The following is a 15,008-nucleotide window of genomic DNA, read 5'->3' as shown; positions in this document are numbered from 1 at the left end:
AAAAGCTTATTTCTTCTTATGGGGTTCTGGACAGCAAGCGCAGGCAGTGATATCCATATCCGCTGATGAATCCAGCACCTTGCAATTGACTAGTCAGGCTCAAGTCTCTCTGGGAAACCCATTGCACTCATTCTTCTATTTTATTAATTCAACAAACTCTCCTTTCCATCATGACTTATTCTACATCTTCAATACACAAGGTGGTAACAAGAAGCCTGCAGCTGCCTAGATCTATTCATCTTTTACTTTAAGACATCAGCTCAGTTTTGTCAGTCATATAGTATCATCTGCCATTTTAAAAGCTTATTCAGGTGTTGCTAAGGCACATGGTTTCATATGCTGAGTGTCAGACAAATTATACCTGCTCTCCCAAAGTATGCAGACAGGGGAGACTTCCTCCCAGTTCACACATGCTAATTTTATTTCTATCATCCGACATACCTTCTCCTGCTCCACACCACCTTAGTGAAAATTGCCTATCCCAAATCAGATAGAATCATGAAGTCCAACTACCTGCCCACACCACCATTCTTCAACGATGTCCCAAAGCGCCATGTTTATGCTCTTCTTGAACACCTCCATGGATGGTGACTCTACCACCTCCCTGGGCAGCCTGTTCCCATGCTTGTCCACTCTTGTCATGAAGAAATTTTTCCTAATATCCAATCTAAACCTCCCTGACGCAGCTTGAGGCTATTTCCTCTCATCCTACCTCTTCTTCACCATCATTTCCAACTCTTAAACAAACAGAAGTGAGCACAATGGGTGTCAGTTCTCCCTTACTCCCATTTCCTGATCTCCTCTGTGTAAACTCCTATGGCTGATCAATGGTTTTCTCGCCACCTTGCAAGTCCCTGGCCCTTGCTGCCCTTGGTATGCTGGGCCTGCAGCCTTCTTCCATGCACACTTCCCTCTTCTCAGAAGAGGAAACCTCCAGGTGATTTCTTCATCTTTGTTAAAGCTTCAGACCTCCTATATGCTACCATCTTCAAGATTTCCCTTCTTGATAACCTCAGAAATTAGTTCCCTTAATATTCCACAGGTAATTCTCTCCCTACTCCTTCTGCAGCAAAAGCAAACAATTCTTCTGCCATTGGCAGCAGTTCCTTCGCTGAAGGACCGGGGTAGGGGTTTTTTGTTAGTTTTTTTTACAGACACACACATATATATATTTTGCTTACAGTTTACTAAAAGCAAGACCAGAAATTACATTCGCTTTTATCACTTCAAAGATGATTTCGGTGGATAAGCCACAGCGCAGTTGAGAGTGGAATGAGATCATCGGTCTGATATCCAGTTCTCTCTCAAACATCACTGTATGTTTCAGACTGGAAGTTGGTTTATGAAATAAAATCCATATTTGCACTGTTATTTCATAAAGCCGATACTTGGTGATTACATTAAGATTTCAGCACACAAACAGCACCAACACTGCATTCTTCCCTTTCAGCCTCAACTCCAGCTCCTACCCTAAGGGAGAAGTGCCTCATGCTGCCGTATTGTTTGTACTCCACGGCTTGTAAAGATGGGAAAGGCCTGGGAGACCCATGGACGCGTTTGGGAAATTAAGTTTTTGCCACATATACACAGCCCCTTCTTAGTTAAGGTCCAAAGCTTAATTAAGGTCAGACCTTGAAGTCTAAACCACAGTAGTTGCTGGGCTGGTGACGCCTTAAGATTTCAACACTGGAAATCATCAGATACCAATTTGATTATGTACAAACCAAGCTATAAAGAATACTAAATACAACATTTTAACTCCATTCAGTTTTAATTCCACACTGCACTATTTACCAACACACACCATTAGTAGGTAGAAAAAAGCTACTTTTTCTAAAAGAGTAGAATTACCACTACTTTACCTTTGCTTCCGGACTCCTCCTCGGAGATTCTTCAGGCATGTCTTTGGGCAGAGGAAGTCTGTTTCTTATCGAGCTTATGGCCCCCCCATTGAAAGGAAATGAAGTTCTTTCTTTGTTTCTTTTGTTTCACCTTGGGGTCAGGGGGCACACAGGCAGTTAGGGCTGGTTTGTACTGAAAGGCCTAAAGATGCTCAAGCCAAACGACTCCACTAAAAAAGTGGATTACTATCTCACAATATTGGCACTGTATTCTCCACCACCAGGAAAAATGTACAAAGATGCTTTTCAGTAAAGAAACACCCTCAATACAAAAGTCCTGTCTGTGCTTCCGAAACCCCAGGCCCATGTCTGTCCCCAGCACTCTTGCTTTAAAATACAGGAAGGCACGACTACCTTCTGCCCTCCATACATGACAGCATTGGAAACAACCACAGTACCTCGTTGTATTCATTCTGCCACATTTAACACGTGAGCAAAGCAGAAAACTTGTCATTCATTCTGTGCTAACATAGACTGGTGAAGCACTGCTGGTTCCTGTTGTATATGACACCACAATGCAGCTGTTCCTGAACTGCCCTGTAACGTCCGTGTTTCTGCATTTAGTTGCATCCAGCACATGAAGACAGAAAATATTACCTTCCTGAAAATCCCAAGGTTCAATGCCAGTGCGAAATTTCCTGCCAGTTCAAGCATCCATGATAGCAACACCTACATGCTCCTAAGCTTCAAGGGTAAAAGTCACCTCTTCCTATGTATTTTAAATGCATTTCTTACATTTAAAATGAAGATGGTGATCTCGTTAAGTAGCACAAGCAAGCACTAGGCCTTTGCAGACAGCACTTTATTCTTCAGGTCCTCATTACAACAGCAATGACACCATGAGCCAGTCTCCATTCGTACCCTCCCCAAGCTCGCTTCCAGCTCTCCCTCCTCAAAACCAGCCAGCACCTCGGTGCCAGGGCTTCCCAAACACAAGCTGCCCCTTGGCTGAAGGCAATGCGTGTGCCAGGGGGGCCGCAGAGAGCAGAGCTGCATGGCCAAAAGGGATATGCCGGAGCAGTGGTCTCTGCAGGGCCACTGGCACAAGCGGCACCAGGCAGCTCCAGCTGCAGCTGCTAACTCCCTACTAAGGGCTGCTCGAGTTTGAGAATGGGCCTCTGCTCGCTGACGGCAGCAGCGGTCACCCTCCAAAGCCACCTACACACCAGCAATGCAATGCAGGAAGGGGCGAGCCCCGCTCGCTTCTCTGGACCAGAATTTGAAAGGCAGATCGATTGCATATCAGAAACACATGTTACATCAATAACATTTTACTACATATTTTATTACATCAATGGCTTGAAAAAATTTTATTTGATGTCAGCAAACATTGGAAATCATAGAAAAATGAATTATGTAGAATTTTACAAAGGAATTTACCCCACTATAATTCCTCATACAGTAAAATAATTCAAAACCAAATGTTACTTTTCAGTGGCTAAGCAGTTTTATAATGCTATGAACATTCATCACAGTAAGTGTGCTGAATAATAGAAAACAGGCAAAAAAGACATTTAAAATATTACTTACAACAGCATTATTACAACATACTTTCTTTAAAATCCCAACGAGTATTTTATCACTTCAAAAGCTATACAGCATTTCCATTATATTTGCAAACTTAACCTTATACATCTTTTAAAATCTTGAAAAAAGTTCTTTTAAGCAATCTATAAGCAGTTAACAAAATTGATAAAATCTACATAATGGAATACTATACACTCCAGTATAAATTTTATTTTAGGAGAATATGAATGTAAACACTCAGTATTATACAACATGCATAGACTATACTGACCTTCCATCTTCTGAACTGTAACTTTCACTGCAATTGTGCTTTACTATCAACAGGAAAAGCTGCATTAATCCAGGGGAGTGGCAGAAAGTATTTGCTTTAGGGGCATTGCACAAGATCACTAGATTTTGACTTGCTGAAGACAAGCTGGAGCTAATAAAAATCACTTTTTTTTTTTTTAAAGAGTAACTATCGGGCCACTCATCGCTGAACGGGCTATGAATTATTTTATACAGATTTGAAAAAGCAACGCATTATCAGAAAAATCTCCTGCAATATTTTTGCGCTTCATCAACTTGGAGATTTATGTTCATAAATCCAGTGATCGAGTTAGTGTAATGCACTGTTTGGCTCATATTTGGTGTGCAAGAATACCAACAGCATATTAGCGATTCAGAGAATAAAAACTGAAATTTAAAGTGACAATGAGCATATTTTAATACATAATGTCTCAGATGTATTTGTACAGGAAAACTGTTTGTCAGGACGTTGTTTTAAGCGAATAAGAGTTTCACTCTCATATTAACTATTAAAAAAATGTTCTAGTAGATATTCATGGGGTCTTCTGGTTGCAAACTTGTAAAAATATATTAAGAACTCATTATCCCCATTGGTATTAAATATATCAAGACAACCATTGTGGTTGCACTACCAGTTATGGCTACTATGGTCTTAAGCATCTGATTGTACATTGTAGCTATATGGTTAAGCACAACTGAGGCATGTATTTTTTTTCCCTTGGTTATAAGATTATATTACAAAAATTGATCACTGTTTCAAACCGGTTAAACACGAATATTCAAGTAACAAGGTTGTTTTGATGGATAAGTGAAAAAAGAAGTTACCTAGCACTTTACACAACTACATAGAAATTAAATAGAACAAATGAAATTTGTTTATGCATATGCAATACACTTTTATATCTTTAAGATTTCTAAAACTAAAACTTAAACTATCATTTTATTTAACGATACCATATTTTGCACAATAACTTATACTTAGGAGAAATAATTTCCCATTTTCCACAAAATATATATAATTATGACATTCACATTGATAGTTTAAGAAACAAAATTTAAGTGAATATTCTATCTTATGCAGTTATCTTTGTGGACCCTTCTAATCAGAATGCAACCAGTTGATGTATCTAATGCTTGACCCGTTTCAAAAAGAAAAACGGGGTCTTCACCCAAACAAGACCAAACCATTTAAACTTTCAGAAGCTAAAATGATTTTATCGCATTTAAAAAGATAGTTAAAGAGAATGTAAAAAACTAAACGTTTAAAATACAGTGCTATTATACTGTACGTATCAATTACAATAAGATAGCAGTCAATTAAAAAGTAACTAAACAACTTTTTTATTCCTAATATCATGAATTATATATGTTTCCCCCCACCCCTTGGGGATGAAGCCAAAATACAACTTTTCTGATCATAACATGGACAGATTTGAGGGCAAAAACCGATGAAAAGTCCTCAGAGGTAACTCAACTCACCAGCAGAAGCCTCTCCTGATGAGTTTCACCAGCTGGGATGGAAGCTGACACAAGCCTCCCACACTGGCGAGGACCTATCTCATGCGTTGGTACCAGCAGGAGGTTTAATACTAGAGAATTTCTAAAGAGCGGCATTGATGTACACCGGAACTGTCAGCTGAATTCACAGTGCTAACTGACCATCTTCAATTCTAATTCATACTGGCTAACAATTACTGTCCTTTCCCACAAGAGACTCCCAAACTCCAACTGGCCCAAGCCTGAAGGAACGTCTGCAGGGGCATCATCATGCCAATTCACAACGGCAGCTGCAAAGATGCCGTCAGGAACTTCAGATTACTGGTTTCCAACAGAGAAGACAGGGAATAGCTCCCTTCCATCCTCCCATCACCTCATAGGATCTCTCTGGAGCTACCAGAATGAACCAGCTACTACTCAGAAACAGCTGCAAAGCGGCTGAAACAGGTTCCACACTCTAGCTTGCGCTAAGAAATGCCTATCTGCTCCATTGCCTGCATGTTGTTGCTCGATTTCTGATGTGAATTACTTTACTCGCACAAGGCCCAAGCAGACTACCTCAGTGGTACTTGAGGCTACCTCCCCTGTCGTTTCCTTGGGTTGCGTCTACAGTGTAGGCACAGCTGGCTCTGTAAGCCAGCTGGCATTAGCCTACCTCATTTGGGTACAGAGAACAGAGCCATCACAACACACAACACAGCACAGCCCAGCAACTCAAAGATCAGCACCAAGTTCGGAACTACACTGAGTTTCAGCACCTCAGCAGGCCAGGACATGGAGTAACTCATTTTGGGCTGTGGTAGGAGGCTGGTGCTGTACATAGCCATGTGCCATCTTGGCTTGAACTCTCTTGTAGAGGAAAAGAGGCAAAGAAGGTTGCTTCTTCCACCTGCAAAGACACCTGTTGGTTCCTTCTAACATCATGAAATTAACCATTTTTTGAATGCTTTGTGACTAGTATTATTTTGCAGCTTTCCATTGGACAAGAAGTAATACTGCTGCTTCTGGCTCCTCTGAACACTGTCTGCTTGGCAGTCAGCAACGACCTTCGTCAAGGTCCAAAGTCCTCACACAGGACTTCAAAGAACAGCTCCAGTTCCAGCCAGCTAGACAGGCCACAGCACAGGTCATCCAAGCAGAGGCCCGGGGATTTGAAAGCTGCATGCACCAAGTATTTGGAAAAGCACCTCTTAGATTTTAAATTGCATATTTTGGTTCAGAACATGAAAGCGATGTGTGCTTCAGAAGGTTAAAATGGCCAATGAAATTAACCCAGTTGTTCTCTATTAAATGTCCAAGAGCCCAAAAACTACCTGAAGGTTGAATTTGGTGCTCTCACCCTTGCTCAGACTTCCAGTGGGAGAAGTAGTTTGATGTCTTTGGCAAACAGCGCTCTGAAGAGGAATGAAACACTGGGACAGAAAGTGACCTGTGGTAGCCAAATGTAAAAAGGCACATATTCCAAGAGGAGAGGCACCAGAGAAAGTTGTTTTGACTTAATCCCGCAGAGGATCAGGAAAAAGAAAGTTGTGTAGCGCTCATTTAACAAGTTACAATGCAAATGCCGAATGCCAGGGGTTAAATAGCATATCAAATGGTTTCAGATTACGTATTCCCTTTTGCACTAAATAAAAGCTATTAAAATATACAGGAATAAAATACTCAATTAGGGAGCTTTCTATGAAGCAAGAAAACACAAATAAAGCGGAAAGAATTGCACAAACCAGAAGTGTGATGAGTTACATTTACAACCTTGGACTGACCAAACCTTAGAAATAATATTTCCTATCACTTCGCATGATTCAAGATGGCTTGTTAACATGCCCTGTCATTTCAGAACAAACCTGACACTACTGGCATGTGCACAGGCCTCTCCTTTATAGAAAGCTCACTAATGGTAGTGTCATCGTAAGAATACACAGGAAGCGGAGACCACAAGGCCATGCAGCAATACGTACTTACACCCTACGGACCAAGTATTATAAGAACTCCTAATGTGTAGTTACTGTGGGGTCGCTAAGGAGCTCCTTGTTTTGCAGGTTGGTCAAAATTTAGAGACAGGTGTTACTGGTTCTAGAAATCCTCACACTTAAGCAGGACGTTGATGAAATGGAGAGCTGAGCTACCTGGGTGCTTTTGAAAGAAAGTGGAGGCAGTATGGAGGAATGAGGGGAGATTAAGGCAGATGTAGCACAGGACTGGAAGCGTTTGCCTTTATTTGGTAATAGCTGCTTGTCCACAGATATGGTGCAGATGGCTGTCTGAGGTTTGCTAATACCTGATATCCTGGATAACACAGTAGTCAACACAAATTGTTCTAGGCTACAGCACCTTCTCACGAAGCAGATGCATATCTGACATCAAGAACAGAAGTAGCCTGGAGGGAAGGGGAGGGGGGAGAAAAAGGAGACGTTTAGTTTAAAAATTAATACACATAAGCTTTCTTACATCTCCAGTTCCATGGTACTGAAAAACGGACAACTCAGGCACACGGGAGGAATCGCAGCTCCTTCCCCTATTCTGAGTCACACTGGGATTTGTTGGGAGTGCAAACATACAAGAATTAATACTAGAGTTGAGGCTGCAGTCTCACCTCCCCCCTTCAAAAAAAAAAAACAAAAAAAAAAAACCCAAACACAACAAAAAAGGAACTATGGCCACTTGCTATGAAAAAACACTGAAGGGGGGAAAGCCCAGAGCAGTCAGGGGGCTGATGAAGATTTTACTAGGCTGGTGGCCAGGCAGACAAGGCATGCCAAGGGAGAAAGCACCTGACAGACTTCAAATGTTAAGCCAGCAAAGTCTTCTGGCTACTGCTGACAGTCCACCTGATGTGACCAGCCTGTGCAAGTGCTCTCAAGAGCAGGTACCAACCATACAGTACTGCACAACTCAAGAGGGATCAGTACATGCCCCACCTATTCCACATAGAGCACTTATGTGATAATCCAGTGACATTTCGCTTTGCCTCCAGAACTGCTCGAAGAGGTATGCAGTCAGCACTGTGCTTTTGTTACCCCTGAAGGCTGGAATACCACATTTACACCCAGCCTGAGAGGCAATGTCTGATGTGCCTCAGAGACCATGGTGACCATTAGATGTCCACCTTGTATCTTTTCCTTGTGTGTTTTTATAAAAAGCTGCAGGCTCGGTAGTTAAATCGTCTCCATGCTGCCAGCACCTTCCTCCTCCCAGCCAAGACTGACTAGAACAGGCTTCTTTAAGAACCACTAGCCACATAGTGCTCATGTAAGGCATACATGGTATGTCACAGCTGGCAGCTCACTGCCACCCTGCCTGGCTCTCACCTCTGTCAGCCTTGTGCAGGCAGGCTCTGCCCTCATCCCTTACTGTACTGCAGAGCACAGAGAACCACCCGACTCGCAATAGCTGCCTTTTCTCTAGAGTGTGCAACTATTCCCACCAGCGTATCATTTTGGTCCCCCTTCCACCACTCAGCACTTGCTCAGCTCCAGCCTGTGCATTACCCATCACTAGTCTGGGGATCACAACTGCTGCGCCACTAGTCATTTCCCCCAACCATGCTGTCACGCTTCCACTCTCAGTCCTCTTCCTGCTCTGCTAACCTGTGTGGGACCCTTGTTGCTCCAGTATCCATATACTTGGCCAGATGAACACACTTCTGTTCCTGCTGCAACCATTTTCTTCCTATCTCAAGTGAGACTCCCCTTTTTTTGACTGTAACTTTCAGGAGCAAGGGTGTATTTGAAGCCAGGAAGAATCTCAGAGGAGAAAAGCTCTGCAGTGCCAACAGATACAACTCTCCTGGTCACAGGAAAGGGCAGTGAAACAAACCACTTCTCTTTCAAATGGGTGGCTAAGTACTGTTACTTCTTTGCTCCAGCTCTCAATTCAGGAAGAATGGGACGATTTCATTCAGACTCTTCGGAAAAGGTACATTTTTCTTCTGAGCCTAGTTTTGTTCACCTATCATAGCTTTGAATCTAGTCCCCAAATAAAAGCATCTTTGAATAATACATTATTAGGATTTGTGAAGCAATACAGTTCCACTCTCTGAACAGGAACGAACAAGTGAGTCAACCATAATCAGGGCAACAAAAAATACAGTACGCTCAGAAGTCTTTAGTCCATGTGAGACCAAAATTCACCTTACACTGTTGACTGTGCTTGCATTTAGAAGATAGGGCTTTTGTGCCAAGTTGTCTTATAAAATCAGGCCAAAGGAAGTCCTAGATCAGACATTTTTAACATGCAAATCTCTAGTGGTGTTTTCTTTTGCAAGACTGTCAATCTTAAATTTTTGTACCTAACCCATACTTTAATACTTTACAGTCTCTTCAGTTAACTTTAAAAACACATTGTCTTTGGAGAATGTGTTAAATTCGCGAAGCTCCATCAAGGAGAGGCCGTTTCTAGAATTTCTGTCTTCACAGAAAATGCTGTAAAATCAAGGAAACTTTGCCTCTAGTTTAGTGCCAGAGTGAACAGTTTCACACACTCGCCTTGTTTATAGCTTTCTTCCCTTCCCCCGAGTGAAATTCACTCCAGTGTCAATAATGGAAGAGCGAGCTTTGCCTCAGAAGACTGTACGGTCCCACAAAGCCAAACCTAGAACAGCTTGGAGAATTGAGTGCAGGGAAAACATCCAAGTGAGATAAAGATGTATAGGGTTTCAGCAGCAAGAGGAATTAAAATGTCCATGTGCTGATGAGATACAGATACTGTCAGAGGGCTGCAAATTAACTGTTCTCTTTCCACTTTCATATATGTCTGGAATTCCCAATTCCCAAAATCAGTACTGGAATCTGCAAATCCAGAGGAAGTGAAATATGCTCAGATTGAAGATTGTCAGAAATGGCTTTTGCAAAGAGTACATATATATACACACAGAGCTATCTGAACTGAGCTCAGCTTGGGAATTTTACGTGACTTTTAAATTGGATTTACCTCATCTTCCTCTTCGGACATTTTAGTGGAATTATCAGGGGATTTTACAGGCTTCTGGCTATTGGTTCCATTTGTCTCCTCTTTGCCATGCTCTGCCTCCCACTCCTGTAGAACTTCATCTATGTTGAAACGACGTCGATAATTTACAAAAAAGTTTTTCACTTGCACCACAGACTTGTTTCCAATCACATCAGAGATTGCCTGAAAGTCTCGGCCGTATTTCCTGATTGCTAAGAGCAACAAAAAGAAAAACAAAACCAATGAGTTGTTACACCACAAATCAGGCTGAAGTTACAGCAATAGTATCCCCAGCTGAGCTTCTGCCAAGGTTTCAAGTCTTTCTCAGATTAATCCAGAGCGAAAGAGTCTAAACTGGGCAAGGGACACAGTTAAGACCAGCCCAGAAGAAGAGATGCAACGAGAGGTGTAGTAAAGGCAGGCAGAGCCAAACCTAGAAGACCTGTGTAAGTCTGCCTACTTGAGAAGTTATGCAGGCAAAGACCAAAGCAGTGCCTACAGTAGAGTTTCAGTTTCTGAAAGCCTGGACAAGCAGAGATTATTTGCAAACATTCCTATGGTACAGTTTATACTACCCTGGGAGGTGGAAGAGGATACTGCTTCCTTGTTCAATTCTGCTCTTTGGAGGTTAATATACAACAATGCCAAAAATCCTTCATTAGCAACTGAAGGGAAACACAGCTATGAAATGCCACAGTGCTGATTATCACTGCTTGAAGTAGAAATAGACTTGTACTGCCATACCTTGCACAGCAAGAAGCTGCTCATCTGTGGTCCAACGTGCATTAAATTTCTGAACAACCTAGACATCAAAAAAAATTAGGCAACTTCATTTACATAAGCAACAACTTTCAGTTGTATCTGAGATCATAAAAACCTCACAAAAACACAACAAGAAATTACCTGCTAGTAAAAATATATCATTCATTTTAGCAGCAACAATGTTTTCAACATAAAGAACTGCGTGTCACATCCACTCAGTTACCTGTGACATACTCTGTGGCTGTAAGTCATAGTAATAAAAAAAAAAAAAGAGGGAATGGTCTGAGCAGATAACCAAGAGCCACACTTTTCCAAAGCACCTACTTGTTTTTATCACAGACACCCTGTGTAATCTTGGTCAAATTATTTCCAGCATGAGGTGCCAGAGCTGGGAGGAAAACAGCAAAAGCACCAAGTGCCAAGGGAAAGATGGGTCAATAACATTTCCTCTCCTACATTTCTCAGTATTTAGAGAAAAGCAACTACCTCTCTCAAAAGGGCATATGGATACAACACTGAGAAAACACGGTAGATTCTGGGATACTTGTACTTCTGTTAGAAACCACTTTGATAGGTAAACACCACTGTTTCTTCTTGACTACTATGGCCTCCCATTTCCTTTACACAACAAGAGTGGAAATGATAATGGTCTTGAGTCACACTGACAACTAATGGGATGGTGGTCCTAGTTTACTGGCAACACAAAAAGCCTCTGTCTGTAAACACAGATTAGCATTTATCTCCACAATAAACAAGGGTAAGAAAATAACTTTACCTCTGGAAGTCTGTATTGTTCTATACCACCTTCAAGCTTCTCCTTGAGTGCACTGTTTGTCTGTTTGATGTTCTGAATCTGAAAAGAAAGTTTCATCCCTTTAGCAAGTCTTAAAATAATAAAAAATAGAATCATCTTTGCACAAGCTTTCTTCCAACAGCTCCAGCAGGAACCCCACAAGCTCAGTATTCCAGTCTTCCTCATAATCTCCTTTTTCCAAAAAGTAGTTGTTAGACTGGAATAAATGAATGTAGGAGCAGCTGGCACATCAAGAGGCCCCATTTAATTTACTCTATCCTGTGTGCAAGCTGTTTGGAGCAAGAACCACTCCAACTTCCAGGTCTGTATAAAGCCCAGCATAAGAAAAAAGGCCCTGTTCACAGCAAGCAATGAATCAAAGTCTGCTAGAGAGCTCTGCTTCTCCCAGAGTGCCAAGAAAACATGCTTCAGGCCAAAATACCAATTCTATTAAGTTTAATAAAGAGCTTGAGCCAGATCTATGCTTTAAAAACAGTGAAAATGTTCAGATCTAGGAAACAGACTCAGGTAGTAAATCTGTCCTTACCAATGGATATTTGAAAAAACATTTGTTAAAAAGGCAAATCCATCAGGGAAGCAAAAGTTACACAGGAAAGTTTGTATGCCTGTTTGAGAAACAACAGAAGAAACGTATCTGCTTGTTCAAAAAGTATCCTAGAAAAAGGCAAAGGAAACTGATTGCTGCAGATGGAAATCATATACTGCCGAAACCATGTCATCTGAGGGAAGTTCATACTTGAAAGACAAGAAACTCTGAACTGCAAGACACGCTAAGTGCCAATAGATGTTCCCTAAAGTCAGTGCTATGGACTTTTCCTTGCATCACTAGAACTAAAACTTGAGACTTAAAACACAGGGCTACATTGATTTACAGCACAAACCTAGTAACTTGTCAATTAAACCCACATAATGATGCATATCATCACTGTCAGCTACAAATTCCTGCAAACTTTGCAGACTGTGACAGGCACTACCACCAAAACTAGTAGTTACTCTTGACCTATCCTATCTATACCTGTCGTTTGATTGAGACTAGTTCCATGTCCAGTTGTCTGAGTACAGTGGTAGCAGCTGTCGCATTGGCAGAAACTGCTTCCACATCTTCTTGGGAAAGGAACATTCCTTTAGGAGGTTTCCTCTTTGCTCTGTTCTTGGCCTGTGTACTGTGTTTCTCCTTCTTCACCTGAGGAACAGTTTCAGTGGGTGGCACCTGCAAACAGCAGTAATTTTACAAAATTAGGTGATCTTTAGAAGTCCCTTCCAATTCAAACCATCCTATGATTCTGTGACTTTTAGTCATCCTCAAAAGCTGGCGAATGAAAAAGGTAGCTTGCAAACTGGAAAACATTTTTAAATGTTATGTCATAGAAACATTGCCTTATACAAATCTCTCCTTTCTTCTAGGCAGCTTTCCATGTTTACAGAGATACTGATTGTCTTCCCTGACCATTCTCATTTTGGGAGACAGACACCCAATTTTCCAGCAGTTAAATATTCCGGTTATTTTCAGACACTCCAAAAACTCTTTTTGCTTTCATCACCAGGCCTCAACACATCAGATTAACCGACCACCAGAAGGAAACAAAGTGGAGTTTAGAGATAGAGGAAGAACACAACGAAGAAGAGTTTACAGAAATTTGTTATTTCTACATGTTGGCAAAGGAATAACCCAAAGTTATTTAAAGGCTAAGGACAAAGGAGTGAGATGACTTACAAAGTAAGTGTTAGATTGTTTCATGGATACTTGGGAGCCAAGTTTTCTTGCATAGCAATGATGTATCTACAATTCTATTAAACTGATGCATTTTTTTCCCATAAAAAAATAAGTCTCTTTTGGAAAAAGGAATATTTCACACACCACTAATTATTTTCATGCCTTCTGTCTAAAGCAAAGAATTAGGTGCACATCTTTAACAGGTAGATTAGTTAGGACATTATACTACAGATCCTTCAAGAGTACATCCGATTCACCAATACCAAACCCATTTCTTCCAGAAGTTTTCAACAAGCAACTCATACTCAAGATTTATTACCCAGTGGCTGGAGCCTGGCCAAGATCACAGAAGGGCGGCAGGGAGAAAAAAAGCAGAAAGGTGAGGCCTCACTTTTGAAATCTGTATATGATCACTGTCAGCTTCAAACACACTGGCTTCACTCAGTGATATTGTTTCCCTCCTAATTTGCATTTACATGTAGTTTCTACACAGTTTGTGGCAGCTGCTCATTAGTGAGCATTAAAATGCTCACACACAAACCCACATAAGGCTGAACACAAAGCCACACGTAAGCATGAAGCTGTGCCTCCCAAAGACTGGGGGACCCCAGCATAACCACCAGCAGATAAGAGGTTGCAGCCTCTCCACGGGCCAGAGCCATATAGAGCAGCAAGTGGGGACAACTGTCTGTTCTCAGCTTTTTTCTTTCCTCCTTTAGGGCAAAAGACTCTGTGAGAGACAATGCCTAAGGCAAACCCAGGAGCAAGAGAACAACTGCTGTTGCAGGATGGATTTCCTATTTCTTTTGCAGAAGGTAGCAGGGAACATGAGAGACTGTCTGGTTCAGCTATGAACAAGTGAGGTAAGCTCCACGCTCTGCTTCAGAAGTAAGCACTTTGATAAGTGAGCCAGGTAAATTATTCAACATAGATAAGACATTTCAGATTTATTCATATTTCATCTACATACAGAATTTCACAGGATCATGCAGTAATGCCTTGCAATGGGTTCAGGCTGTATGTTGACCAACACGCAATGCCTGCAGTGCAAACATTCCAGAAGCTTCAATATTACGAAAAAGTGAAAGCAGCTTCAAATGACTGTTTTACACGGTTCAAAGAACATGAGGCTCTTTTGTATTACAGACAAGAAGCCAGAACTTCAGCAGAACCGTTTCTGACAGCTCTAAATATCTGTAGGCCTCAGTGATATTGCACAGGCTCTAAAAATTTGAATGTCTACCCTATCTTGGAAACTCTGGCTTTCCTGGCCACAAACATCTCCCTGTAGAATTGAATCAATTCAGGAAAACCAGACAGAATTAAAATGCAGCGATTTCGTAGTGCTTCTCTGGGGTTTTTTTTTTGCCACTGCTATCCAGCACATTTCAGATTTACAAACCCCTTAATATGAACAAAGTTCCCTTCCTCAGATTTCACGGTGTAAAAAGACAAGACGAAGCAATCTCAAGTCCTATAAAGGCAGAGGACGAAATGGTAGGCATTTCCAGGAATAGGGAAGACGCGGAGAAAGCAGTTCTAGTTCATGCCCTCAGTA

General features: G+C 41.4%; 1 protein-coding gene across 3 annotated transcripts in view; it reads right to left on the bottom strand.

The window, feature by feature from the left end:
* Positions 1-3,011: 3,011 nt before the first annotated feature.
* The window catches only part of RCOR1 (REST corepressor 1), an 84,011-nt gene continuing 72,014 nt past the window's right edge, over positions 3,012-15,008 (bottom strand). Inside the window, exons 8-13 of one of the 3 annotated variants that reach the window (XR_008450104.1) lie at positions 12,752-12,946; positions 11,698-11,775; positions 10,905-10,962; positions 10,143-10,372; positions 8,801-10,000; positions 3,162-7,590 (exon numbers count right to left, since the gene is read on the bottom strand). Coding sequence is in view for 2 of the 3 variants with exons in the window: in XM_054068370.1 (XP_053924345.1) it covers positions 9,956-10,000; positions 10,143-10,372; positions 10,905-10,962; positions 11,698-11,775; positions 12,752-12,946 (606 nt within the window). In the remaining variant the exon portion in view is untranslated. Of the gene's footprint in view, positions 10,001-10,142; positions 10,373-10,904; positions 10,963-11,697; positions 11,776-12,751; positions 12,947-15,008 lie in introns of all 3 variants that reach the window. The other 2 variants (XM_054068370.1, XM_054068371.1) reach the window with 2 other exon arrangements.

Source organism: Cuculus canorus, chromosome 5, assembly GCF_017976375.1.
Source record: "Cuculus canorus isolate bCucCan1 chromosome 5, bCucCan1.pri, whole genome shotgun sequence".
In the NCBI taxonomy this organism is placed as follows: domain Eukaryota; kingdom Metazoa; phylum Chordata; class Aves; order Cuculiformes; family Cuculidae; genus Cuculus; species Cuculus canorus.
The sequence above is the reverse complement of the archived record's forward strand: the minus strand, read 5'-3'. Positions and strand labels throughout refer to the sequence as shown.